This window comes from Camarhynchus parvulus, chromosome 15, assembly GCF_901933205.1.
Source record: "Camarhynchus parvulus chromosome 15, STF_HiC, whole genome shotgun sequence".
NCBI lineage: Eukaryota > Metazoa > Chordata > Aves > Passeriformes > Thraupidae > Camarhynchus > Camarhynchus parvulus.
In genome coordinates, this window is record NC_044585.1 from 1,760,773 (window position 1) to 1,773,541 (window position 12,769).

The 12,769-nt window shown below is 67.0% G+C and overlaps 1 protein-coding gene across 1 annotated transcript; it reads right to left on the bottom strand.

Annotated features, from left to right (window-relative positions):
• Positions 1-644: 644 nt before the first annotated feature.
• Positions 645-12,439, bottom strand: EMID1 (EMI domain containing 1). The gene is made up of 15 exons (XM_030959093.1): positions 12,357-12,439; positions 10,069-10,182; positions 9,880-9,983; positions 8,423-8,500; positions 8,274-8,335; positions 8,058-8,169; positions 7,562-7,642; positions 7,270-7,407; positions 6,116-6,202; positions 5,978-6,021; positions 5,842-5,895; positions 4,719-4,763; positions 4,589-4,633; positions 3,058-3,148; positions 645-1,086 (listed from the first exon to the last, which is right to left on the bottom strand). Exons 1-15 carry the CDS (start codon positions 12,437-12,439, stop codon positions 959-961), a joined length of 1,266 nt encoding a protein of 421 aa, XP_030814953.1. The 3' UTR covers positions 645-958.
• Positions 12,440-12,769: the final 330 nt, after the last annotated feature.

The following is a 12,769-nucleotide window of genomic DNA, read 5'->3' on the forward strand; positions in this document are numbered from 1 at the left end:
TGGTGTCACAGTGGGTATGGGTGTCCTATGGCACAGCCACGTGTCCCTTGGGTGTCCCTGAGTGTCATCCCATCCCATCCCAACCCATCCCATCCCATGGATCCCATCCCATCCCATCCCAACCCAACCCATCCCATCCCATGGATCCCATCCCATCCCATCCCAACCCAACCCATCCCATCCCATGGATCCCATCCCATTCCATGGATTCCATCCCATGGATCCCAACTCATCCTATCCCATCCCATAGATCCCATTCTGTCCCAACCCATCCCATTCCATGGATCCCATCCCATGTATCCCATCCTTTCCCATGGATCCCATCCCATCCCATCCCATCCCATGGATCCCATCCCATGGATCCCAACGCATCCCATCCCATTCTATCCTATTGCATCCCATCCCTTTTCTTCCTCACCCCATCCCATTACTTCCTATCCATTCTCCTTCCATCCCACTCCATCCCTTCCCATTCTATCCTCCTCATCCTTTCTCCCATCCCATCCCATCCCATCCCATCCCATCCCACCCCATCCCATCCCATCCCATCCCATCCCACAGGTGCCCATGTCCCCTGGGATGTCCCTGGCACACCAAGCCACCCCACAGGACGTGGATTTGGGGACATTTAATGCCCTGGCGTGTCCCAAAGCAGCGAAGCGCGCGGCACAGCGAGGTCCCCACCCTGGGGGTCCCCACTGAGCCCCCCAATCCCCTCCCCAGGCTGGGATGAGATGAACCCCTCCCCCAGAGCTGCCCCATGGCGGGGAGGGGACAGCGATGGCGTTGGGGACACCCCTGGCCCTGGGGGGCCCTGGCAGCGGCGATGGGGGTGAAGCGTGGCGGGGGGGGCGGTGCCGTGCCACCAGTAGCACCAAGAGGGGGGACGGGGGTGTCCCCGTCCTGCTCCCCAGGGTGGCACGGCGGGGTGACCCCGGGGGTGGCCGGGGTGGCCCTGTCACGGCCCGGGGGGCGGGGCGCGCGCGATGATGATGCGGTACGGGGGCCGGCCGCCGCCACGCTTGGCACGGGGCACCCCGGGGGTCGCCGTGCCGGGGGCGCCGCTGCCCGAGCCGGGCTCTGGCTCTGTGGGAAAAGAGGAGAAAGGGGGTGTCAGGGGGAGGGATGTCACCCCCCGCTCCAAAGCCCCCAGATCAGCGCTGGGGGCTGTCTGTGTGTGTTCTGCCCCGCAGAAATGGGGGTCACTGCCCCACGGTGGTGGCTCGGGGTGTCCCCAAGCCCTGGGGACGCCCGCCCGAGGACCCCCAAGCTGGCACCCCTGCCTGGCACCCCCGGTGTGAGCCCGGTGGGAAAGCACAGCTGGAATGGGGAGAGGGAGGCGGGAGGAGGGTGGGGGGCACCCTGGCATGGGGTGGGGGTGGCACCGGGGGATCCCTGGGGACAACGGGAGCTCTGGGAGCTGCTTCAGCCCGAGAGGGTCCCCGTGGGGGCCTGGGGGGCTCTGTGAGCCTCCCTTGGCTTGAGGGGGTCTCCATGGTCTCCCTTCTCCAAGGATTTCCTGGAGCCCTCGGGGAGCTCCAGGGTTTCCCCTTGGCCCCAGAGGGGCTCTGTGGTTGTCTCTCCCAATCCAAGAGGGGCTCCATGGTCTCCCATGGTTCCACAGGGGATCTGGAGCTTGCCTTGGCCTTGGGGGACCTCCATGGGTCCCCTTGATCCAAGAGGGGTTTCCATGATCTCCTTTGAGTCTCTCCATGGTCTCCCTTGAACCCTAAGGAGCTCCAGGGTTCCTCTTGTTCCAAGAGGGGTCTCCATGGATTCCTTTGGAGTGAGAGGGTCTTTCCATGGTCTCCCTTAAACCTTGGGGATCTCCAGAGTTTCCCTTGGCCCACGAGGATCTCCATGGTCGCCTGTCAATCCAAGGGAATTTCCATGTTTGCCTCTCTCAGTCCAAGAGGTTCTCCATGGTTGCATGGCTAAATCCAAGAGATCTCCATGGTGACCCCTCTCAATCCAAGAGATATCCATGGTTGTCCCTCTCAGTCCCAGAGGATCTCCATGGTCACCTCTCTCAATCTCTCAGTCCAAGAGTATTCCATGTTTGCCTCTCCAATCCAAGCAGATCTCCATGGTTGCCCTTCTCAGTCCAGGAGGATCTCCATGGTCACTTCTCAATCCAAATGGATCTCCACAGTTGCCCCTCTCAATCCAAACGGATCTCCATGGTTGCCCATCTCAATCCAATATTATTTCCAGGTTTGCCTCTCCGATCCTCTCTCAATCTCTCAGTCCAAGAGTATTCCATGTTTGCCTCTCCAATCCAAGCAGATCTCCATGGTTGCGCCTCTCAATCCCAGAGGATCTCCATGGTCACCTCTCCAAGAGTATTTCCATGGTCACCTCTCTCAATCCAGGAGGATCTCCATTGTCACCTCTCTCAATCCAGGAGGATCTCCATGGTTGCCCCTCTCAATCCAAGGGTATTTCCATGGTTGCCCCTCTCAATCCAGGAGGATCTCCATGGTTGCCCCTCTCACTCCAAGGGTATTTTTACAGTTGCCCCTCTCAATCCAGGGATCTCCATTGTCACCTCTCTCAATCCAGGAGGATCTCCATGGTTCCTCCTCTCAATCCAGGCAGATCTCCATGGTCACCTCTCAATCCAGGAGGATCTCCATGTTTGCTCCTCTCAATCCAGGAGGATCTCCATGGTTGCCCCTCTCAATCCAGGGGTATTTCCATGGTCACCTCTCTCAATCCAGGAGGATCTCCATGGTCACCTCTCTCAATCCAAGGGTATTTCCATGGTTGCCCCTCTCAATCCAGGAGGATCTCCATGGTTGCCCCTCTCAATCCAAGGGTATTTTTACAGTTGCCTCTCTCAATCCAAGGGTATTTCCATGGTCACCTCTCAATCCAGGAGGATCCCCACGGTTGCCCCCTCAATCCAAGCAGGTCTCCGAGCTCTCCCGTGGCCCCGGGGCTCTCGGGTGCCCGTTCCCGTGGGCGCTGCACCCCCCGTGCCCCGTGCCCGCTCCCGGGGGTGCCGCGGCTCTGGGCGCGTGCGGGGCGGGGCAGGGCGGGGCAGGGCGTGGTTACCTGGCCAGATGATGGCTTCCAGCAAGGTGACCCTTCTAGCCAGGACCTCCAGCCGGGCCTGCTGCCGCAGGAGGGTTTGGAAGCTACTGGCCTGGGGGAGAGGGAGAGAGCAGAGCAGAGCAGAGCAGAGCGCGTTGGCCCCGCGGCGGGCACAGCGTGGGGACACGGCACGGGGACACGGCATGGCAGGGGTGGCACAGCATGGCAGGGGTGCAGCCCCAGCAGGATGGGGGTGCTGGGGCACGAGGAGGGGTGCCAGGTCTCCTAGGAGGGTCTTCCCAGTCTCAGAGGGTGCCGGGGGTCCCCATCCCTGTGGGTCCATGGGGACAGGGGAGGCCCCTTGTGCTGGCTTGATGTCCCTGGCAGTGCCCTGATGGGGACACTGATGTCCCCAGCTGGGGGTGCTCCCTCTGCCACCCCCAGCACACTGAGCTCTCCAAAACGTGGGGGGGACACGTCCCCAACCGTCTCAGAGGGCCACCAGCTTGTCCCCAACACTGAGACTGCCACAGGTGTCCCTGCAGTGCCTGGGGGGGTCTCTGGGGTGCCCAGCTGGGGGTGAGGGTGGCGGGACCCTGGTGGCCCTTCCTTTGGGGGTCCCAGTGCTGGCCACGATGGCACCATGTGGGTGATGACATCATGCATGCCAAGGGCCACCGTGATGTCACGGGGGCCTGGTGACCTGCTGGCAGGGGTGGGGGTCACCCCGGGGGTCCCCGTGCCCCTACTCACCGTAGAGCCCGATCATTGTTTCCAAGATTAAAACCCTCTCCGCTAAAATCTTCAGCGCCTCGCGGAGCTGGTGCAAACCCTCCCCCTGGGGACAGAGAGAGGGCTCAGGGGGGGCTGCACCCCACATGGGCCCAGGCCACCCCCGGGGGGGGGGACACGGGGACCCCCCGAATCACCGGGACACCAGGGGAAGGAGAGGGGGAACCCCCGGGGGTCTGAGCCCACCCTGTGCCCATCAGCCTGTGCGGGTGACATTGGCCAGGGACCCCAGAGCCACCTTTGGGAATGAGGCATGGCACTGGGCAGGGTTGGGGACACCCAGGATGCCACTGGGGTGCCATGGATGTCACTGGGGTGCCATGGATGGTTATGGGACGCTGGGAAGAGCTGCTGACACCCAGGACGTCACTGGGGTACCCAGGATGTCACTGGGGTGCCAGGGATGTCACTGGGGTGCCAGGGATGAGCTGAGGGACACTGGGCAGGGCTGGGGACACCCAGGATGTCACTGGGGTACCCAGGACGTCACTGGGGTGCCATGGATGAGCTGTGGGGCACTGGGCAGAGCTGGGGATGCCCCTGCCAACCCTGGGGACCCAGGGACAAGCTGTGGGGTAGAGGGAACAAGTGGGGACCCTGAGGACATCCCCGGGGTCCCAGAGCTGCAGAGGACAGCAGGGAGGGTGTCAGGGGACAGCAGGGAGGGTGTCAGGGGACAGCAGGGAGGGTGTCGGGCTCCTCCCAGCGCAGCCGCCCCGTCAGTCCCGTGTCCCTCCCCGGTGTCCCCGGTGTCACTCACCCACGTGCCCCTGTGGCCCGGCTGGCCCCGGGGGCCCGGCTCGCCCTGGAACACAGAGAGCAGAGGGGCTGGCAGGGGGCTGCGGCCGGGGGGGTCCCCGCACACCCCCCACATCCACCCCCCCACGTACCTGAGCCCCGTCCTGCCCGCGGCTGCCCGGGGGGCCCTGGGGACCCTGCGGGGACAGAGCCCTCAGCACCGGGGGCACGGCCGGAGCCACGGCAGGGGAGGGGCCGGCAGAGCCCGGGCTGAGACCCCACAGCAGACCCCAAATCCCCCATTAGTGCACACCAACCCCCCATAACCCCACAGCAGACCCCAAATCCCCCATTAGTGCACACCAACCCCCCATAACCCCACAGCAGACCCCAAATCCCCCATTAGTGCACACCAACCCCCCATAACCCCACAGCAGAACCCAAATCCCCCATTAGTGCACACCAACCCCCCATAACCCCACAGCAGACCCCAAATCCCCCATTAGTGCACACCAACCCCCCCATAACCCCACAGCAGACCCCAAATCCCCCATTACTGCACACCAAATTGGCCCGTGACCCCACAGCAGATCCCCAACCACCCCATCACCCTACACCAAACCCCCCCTCACCCCTCCAGACCCCCACGACCCCAAACCAGCCCCCAACTCTCCCATTACCCCCACCAGACCCCCAAACCCCCCCATGACCCCACTAAAGACCCCAAATCCCCCATTACCCCACACCAAACCCCAAATCCCCCCATAACCCCACACCAAACCCCCAACTCCTCCATGACCCCACAGCAAACCCCAAACCCCCCATTACCGCACACCAAGCCCCCCCACCCCACACCCCCAAACCCCCCCATGGTCTTGAACCCCCCCAATCTCCCCATGCCCCCACACCAGTTCCCCCCATTTCACCCCAAACGCTCCCCCCAGCCCTGAGCCCACCCCCCAAACCCCCCCACGGCCCCCAGCCCCACTCTGGGGACGCCTTTGGAGGGCGTGGGGACAATCCTGGGGACACTGCCCACATCCCCACCCCATGGCGGGCTCCCCTGTCCCCAATGGGGACAATGGCTCGGGGCCACCCAGCAGGGACGGGCTGTGCGGAGCAGAGGTGACCCCAAAGCACCCCCTGTGTCCCCCACCCTGACACGGCCACCACGGGGGCCACCAGAGCTGCCCGGGTGGCCCTGGTGACACTGCGGGGGACACGGAGGCTGCCAGACCCGCCCGGGCGGTGTCACCGTGTCCCTGCGGCACTCACCGTGTCCCCCTTGTCCCCCGGGGGCCCCGCGGCTCCGGGCGCTCCTGCCCTGCCCTGCGGGGACACGGTGGGGACATCAGCGCTGGGGGGACACGGGGGCTCAGCCCTGCCCTGTCCCACCCCCCCCAGCACTTACATCGGGTCCTGGGGGTCCGGGGGGCCCCGGGGGGCCGGGAGGACCTGCAAGGACAGGGGGGGACACGGCTCAGCCCTGCCCTGGGGCACCCGAAAACATCGGGGGGTGACAAAGGACAGGGCGAGGGGACACCCTCACCCATTGGCCCCACGGGTCCGGGGGGGCCCACGGGACCCACGATGCTCCTGGTGGCTTCGGTGAAGGTGTTGGACAGGACAGGGTCCCCTAGAGGGGACAATGGGGGGGGAGTGTTTGGGGCAGGGACCCTGTGACCCCCGTCTGGGGACATGGGGGGACCACATTGCCCTGCCCCGTGTGTCTCATCCTTGTCACCCCAATGATGGCAGGGGGTGCCCAGCACTTCACAGCACCCCACAACTCATCCCTGTGACCCCAATGATGGCAGGGGGTGCCCTGCAGTGCCCAGTGCCCCCCATTCCTCATGCCTGGAATCCTGGGGGTGTCAGGGGTGCCCGGCTGTGCCCAGTGCCCCACACTTCATCTGTGAACCCCACAGATGGCCTGGGGGTCCCCAGTGCTGCTCAGTACCCCACAGCTCATCCTCAGGACCCCAGTGATGTCCCCAGGGTCCCCAGTGCTGGCCAATGCCCCACATCTCATCCGTGGGACCCCAGTGACCCCCAGGATGTCCCCAGTGCAGCTCAGTGCCCCACACTTCGTCTGTGAACCCCAGTGATGGCAGGGGGGACCCCAGTACTTCCCAGTGCCCCACAGCTCACCCATGTCACCCCAATGATGTCCTCAGGGTCCCCAGTACTGCCCTGTGCCCCACAGCTCATCTCTGAACCCCAGAGATGGCCTGGGGGTCCCCAGTACTGCTCAGTGCCCCACACCTCGCCATGTCACCCCAGGGATGTTCTGGATGTCCCCAGTACTGCCCCGTGCCCCACAGCTCATCCATGTCACCCCAATGATGTCCCCAGGGTCCCCAGTGCTGGCCAATGTCCCACATCTCATCCCCAGGACCCCAGTGCCCCCCAGGATGTCCCCAATGCTGCCCAGTGCCCCACATCTCATCCATGGCACCCCAATGATGTCTCAGGGTCCCCACTACTGCTCAGTGCCCCACACTTCATCTGTGAACCCCAGTGATGGCAGGGGGGACCCCAGTGCTGCTCAGTGTCCCACATCTCATCCCCAGTGCCCCCCAGGATGTCCCCACACCACCCCCAGCCCCGGAGAGGCTCAGACCCCCCCCAGCCCAGCCCTGCCCCAGCCCAGCCCCATTTTTGGGGTCACTCTGGGGGGGACCCCAGCCCAGCCCCCCTTACCGGGCTCGGCCAGCCGGGGGATCGCCGGTCCCAGCGGGGCAGGGGGGCCCGGGGGGCCGGGGGGCCCGGGGGACCCCTTCTCTCCGGGGAGCCCCCGGGCCCCATCGCGGCCGGGCGGTCCTGGGGGGCCGGGGGGACCTGCAGGGAGGAAGAGGAGGGTGAGGATCGGGGCTGTGCAGCGCTGGAGCCCTTCCGAGCCCCCAAAGTGCTGCTTGGACCCCCTAAATCTGGAAAGGGGGGGCTCGGCTGGGCCAGGCACCCGGCTGGGGTCCCCCCACGGTGTCCCCCGTACCTGGTGGCCCCACTGGCCCCTTCGCTCCCCGTCCTCCCGCGTCGCCCTTGGGCCCGGGGGGGCCCCTCCAGCCGGGTGTCCCTGTGGCACAGCGGCGCCCTGAGCGGGGGGGACCCCGCGACAGCCCCTCGGGGCGCCCCCCACCCACACCCGGCCCCCCAGCCCCTCCCTGGGCTGGGCTGGCCCCTCACAGCCCCCAGGGAGCCAGGGCGGGCTGGGACCCGCGGTGGGGTCCTGAGGGAGGAGGAGGAGGATGTGGTGACAATGGGGATGTGGTGACAGTGGGGATGTGGTGACAATGGGGATGTGGTGACAATGGGGACAAAGACCCCCCTGTCAGGGGGGCCGGCTCAGTGTCACCACTGCCCTGGGACAGCTTTGCTTTGCCCCAAAGTGAGGAGTCCCCAAAATATTGACAGCACCCAGTGTGGTGCTGCGGGTGCTGCCGGGTGGCACTGTCACTGTCACCACTGTCACCACTGTCACCCTGCCTTACCGTCATCGCCGGGGCTCCCGCGGGCGGCCGGGGACCCCCAGAGCTGCCCGGCCTCGGCTCCCCTGCCCGGGCTGCTGCCCCTGGGGGGCTCGGCCACCGCCAGCCGGGCCACCTGCCAAAGACACGGGCTGGGTGGCAGCGCAGGGGACGCAAAGTGACCCCCCAGTGCCCCTCGGGGGGAGCAGGGGAAGCGGCCAGAGCCCAAACGGGACTTGCCTGCGCCTCGAGGGTGGCGAGCCGCGCCGTCAGCTCCCCGACCCGGCTGCAGTTCAGGCACCCTGCGGGGAATGGGGGGCACGGGCGGTGGGTGGGGGGCACCCGGCCCTCTGTGCCCCCCCAGCGGGGCTGGGGAGGGAGGGACCCACCTGAGAAGGCCGCGGGGTGCAGGGGCGGCCGGCGGGGGGCGGCGCTGGGGTCCCGCAGGGTGAGGGAGGGGCGAGGCTCTGCCGAGGAAAGGGGGGTCAGCCCGGGGGGCACACCTTCCTGTTGTACCTCCCTCCGACACACTGGGGGCTGTGGGGCCCATCCTTGCTCGGGGTGAGCCTCAGACCCCCCATCCCACCCATAACCCTGAGTTGGGATCCCCCAAACCCACCCGTGGTCCTGAACGAGACCCCAAACCCCCCCACCAGGTGCCCCCACCCCACAACCTCCAAACCCACCCACGGTGCTTAACCAGACCCCCCAAATCTCCCCATGATCACCCCTCAATCTCAGCCCCAGCCCCCCAATTCCCCCCTCAGCCCTGAAGCCACCCCCCAAACACCCCACGGCCCCCAGCCCCATTCCGGGGGTGGCTTTGGAGGGGGGGCACAGTCCTGGGGACACTGCCCACCCCCCACGGGGGTGTCCCAGTCCCCTGTCCCCACCGAGGGATCCCGGGGACAGCGGCTCGGGGCCACCCAGCACGGCAGCAAAGGGGTGTCTGCAGCAGAGGTGGCCCCCGAGCCCCCCCACGCTGTCACCCCGCCCCGGCACGGCCACCGCCGTGCTGCAGGGGACAGCCCTAAGTGGGGCCAGATGTGGGGCAGGCGGCCAAGCACGCAGGGAGGAGGAGGAGGAGGAGGAGGAGGAAGAACCCCCCGCCTCCACCAGCACTGCGCCCACCCAGCTGCCTCCGGCCCCCCCGTGCCACCCGCTGCCCTGCAGAGCCCCCGTGCCACCCTTGGGTGTCCCCACCCCTGGGTGTCCCCACCCCTGGGTGCCACCCGCTGCCCTCACAGCCCCCATGGAGCCAGGGCCGGGCTGGGACCCACGGTGGGGTCCTGGGGGAGAGGGAGGAGGAGGAGGAGGAGGAGGAGGAGGAGGAGGAGGATGCAGTGACAATGGGGACAAAGACCCCCCTGTCAGAGCTGGCAGCGCCCGTCCTCCCACACACGGCACAGCCTCGCACCCATTCATCCACTGCCCACCCACAGCCGGGCCCTCGTGGCTGGGGGGCTGCATGCCCTCGTGGGCACTGCCATGCCGAGGAAAGTCCATCTGTCCATCTGTCCATCTGTCCATCCACCCACACCTCGTCCATTGGCTGTTTCAGTTCCCCATCCCAGGCACGTCCCAGTGCCCACCCATCCCTGTCCCCCTGACTGTCCATCCACCATCCCACCCAGGGATCTCCATCCATCCATCCATCCATCCATCCATCCATCCATCCATCCATCCATCCATCCATCCATCCATCCATCCATCCATCCATCCATCCATCCATCCATCCATCCATCCATCCCTCTCCTCACCCCCCAGTGACACTGAAGCTGTGTCCCACAGCCCCTGGGTGCCCCCTCCCCTCCCTGCCCAGCTCCCCATCCCGTCCATGTCCCACCTTCCTCGCAGTTGGCTCCGGCGTGTCCGGGGCAGCAGCGCCACTCCAGCGCCGTCAGTGTCCTGTAGGTCACCCTGTAGAGCGGCCTCACCACGGCGCGGTAGCTGCGGCACACAGGGGCAGCTCACACCCGGCCTGGGGACATCCCGGCTGTCCCTGCTGCCAGGGGAGCCCGGTGGCCCCGCTCACCTGCCCCCGCTGCAGGCCAGGGGCCAGCGGCAGCCCTGGAACACCCTCTGCAGGAAGGTCCCGTTCTGGACGTGGCACGACACTGTCCGTGTCACCGTGTAGGAGCACCAGTTGCTGGAAGGGAAACCACCGATGTCACCAGCCCTTCCGTGGGGACACCACGATGGTGCTGCCACCCAAACTGTCGCCCATGCCCGGTTTTTGGGGTGCCCATGGGGAGCCCTGCTGTGACACACGTGGGGTGGCACATTCCTGCTGCATTCCCAGCAGCGCTGGCGCCGCCCGGCCTGCAGCAGGCCCAGAGCCCCCCCGTGCCCCCAGCCCACCCCATACAAAGGCTCCTTTCTTCTGCCCCACATGCCAGGCTCTGCCCACCCCCTCCCCGGGCACCCAGCCTCAGTTTCCCCCTGCAGAGGGGGACGCACCGGTGCCGTGACACCGAGCACACAGAAGGACTCGCCGTACCCTCGGCAGCTCTAAATTCAAAGGCTGCACAATTTGGGTCAAAAAACGAGCTTTTTGGGCCCGCTGCAGTGCTGCAAGGAGGGAGGCGGTGGCAGCAGGGACAAGCGGGCGCCGCGGGGGGACAATTGTCTGGGAGGTGCCGGAGGCGGGGGGGACAGCGGGGTGGCACAGGGCTTTCCGGCTGGGCAGCGTCCCAGGCGGGCGCCGTGCCAGGGCTGGGGAGGCACAGAGCCCGCCGGGGCTGTCACCGCGTTCCCGCGGCCACCCTGCCGTGCCAAGGGGTTCCCGGGTGGCATTGTCCCCCTTGCGGGGACAGACAGCTGCTGGGCGGTGCCAGCTCTCCAGCTGTGGAAATGCCTGTTGGGATGGGATGGGATGGGATGGGATGGGATGGGATGGGATGGGATGGGATGGGATGGGGACGGGTCCCGGCTCGTTTCCCAGGGGAATGCCCTCCCAGAAGCGGGGCAGGAGCTGGCAGGCTTTGGCATGTGAGCTCCCGCCTGGCCCGGCGTGACCCCGGCCCACCCGGCACTGCGCTGGCACCCAGGGGCTCCGGGCTCTGCTGCCAGGGCTTGTGCCCACCCGGGACAAAGCCCACACCAGGTTTGGCTCCCAATCCCACTCCCGTTCCCCAAATCAGCCCTTGGCTTTGTGCCCCCGGCTGGGGCACGTGGGATCCCAGCAATGCCTCAGGGAGGGATGGGGTGGGATGGGATAGGGACTCCTGGGTGCTGGCCTGGGGGTCCCGGGGGGACACGGCAGGGCTGTGCCAAGGCGCCGGGGGCTTCCTGGGCTTGGCCGGGAGGGGAAGGGGAAATGAGGCGGCTTCTGCCCGTCGCCTCACCGAGCCGAGCGGAACCGGGAGGTCCCGGCAATCCGGTGCCGGAGACACGGCCAGAGCCGAGGGTTTCCTGTAAACAACCCCCCCTTCTGCCGGCACCCCCCCAGCGCTGCGGCGGGACAGGGACCACAGCCCCCCACAGCACCCGCAGACCCCCGGACTGGGCCAATTCCAAGGGACGGGCGGGACCCTGGGGCTGGGGACCCTGGGGCTGGGGACATTCACTCTTCACCAACTCCAGCCCTCCCAGCAGCTCCAGCCCCCCCAGTATGCCCAGGCACCCCCACCATGCCCAGCATTCTCAGCATGCCAAGGCAGCCCCAGGATCCCAATATGCCCAGGCAAACCCAGGAGCCTCAGCATGTCCCTGTATGCCCAGGCAGCCCCAGGAGTGCCAGTATGCCCAGCAGCCCCAATAATCCATCCCAGTAATCCCAGTAAACCCAGCAGCCTCAGCCCCAGTATGCCCAGCAGCCCCAGGATCCCAAAATGCCCAGGCAGCCCCAGTAGCCCCAGCAGCTCCCAGCACCCTGCTAAGCCTGGCAGCTCTGATATTCCCAGCCAGTCCTGCTGGCCCCAGCAGCCCCCAGCCCCAGCCAGTCCAGCTAGCCCCAGTATCTCCCAGTGCCCCCAGCCTCCCCCTCCCCAGCACCCCCAGCACCACAGCCCACAGAGCCCCTCCCTGCAGTGCCCAGCCGCCGGTGCCCCCGGTCCGTGGTGCCCCCACGCCTGGTACAGAGCCCCCCGGTACCCACAGAACCCCGTGTGTGATGCCCCCATGGCTGATACCCCCGGTACCCACAGATCCCCGGAGTCTCCCAGGTGCCCACATCCCCACATCCCCGGTGTCCCCCGTGCCCGGAGCTCCCTGACGCCCCTGGTGCCGAGTACCCGCAGCTGTCGGTGCCTGGTGGCCCCCGGTACCCCCCCGGTGCTCCCCGGTACCGGTACACACCCTGTCCGGTACCCAGCCCGTTACCCGGTACCCACAGCCCCCGGTACCCGGTACCCATAGCCCCGGTGCCCGCAGCAGGCGATGCTGCCCGATGCCCCGATCCCCATGTCCCCGGTGTACCGGAGCCCCCGTGTACCGGTGCCGGTACCTGCGGGCGGGGGGCGGCAGCAGGGCCGGGCTCCAGGCGGCGGCGGGCGGCAGCAGCAGCAGGCAGAGGGTCCCGCAGAGCCCCAGGGCTGCGGGCAGGGCTGCGGGCAGCGCCGGGCGGCGGCGGCACCCCCGGGCCCCGGCCATGCCGCTCCGCGGGGCTCGGCGCTGCCCGGCCACCGGCACCGGCACCGGCACCGAGCGGGCGGCGGGGGAGGGGAGGAGGAAGGAGGAGGGATGGAGGAGGAGGAGGAGGGATGGAGGAGGGAGGAGGAGGGATGGAGGAGGGA

Excerpts from the sequence above, each read along its gene's own strand:
- EMID1 (XM_030959093.1), bottom strand. The coding sequence starts at position 12,439 with ATGGGGATCGGGGCATCGGGCAGCATCGCCTGCTGCGGGCACCGGGGC. Across the intron at positions 10,183-12,356 it reads CCGGGGGCTGTGGGTACCGG|CAACTGGTGCTCCTACACGG; the intron begins GTAACGGGCTGG and ends TTTCCCTTCCAG. Across the intron at positions 5,896-5,977 it reads CCGGACCCCCAGGACCCGAT|GGCAGGGCAGGAGCGCCCGG; the intron begins GTAAGTGCTGGG and ends GTGTCCCCGCAG.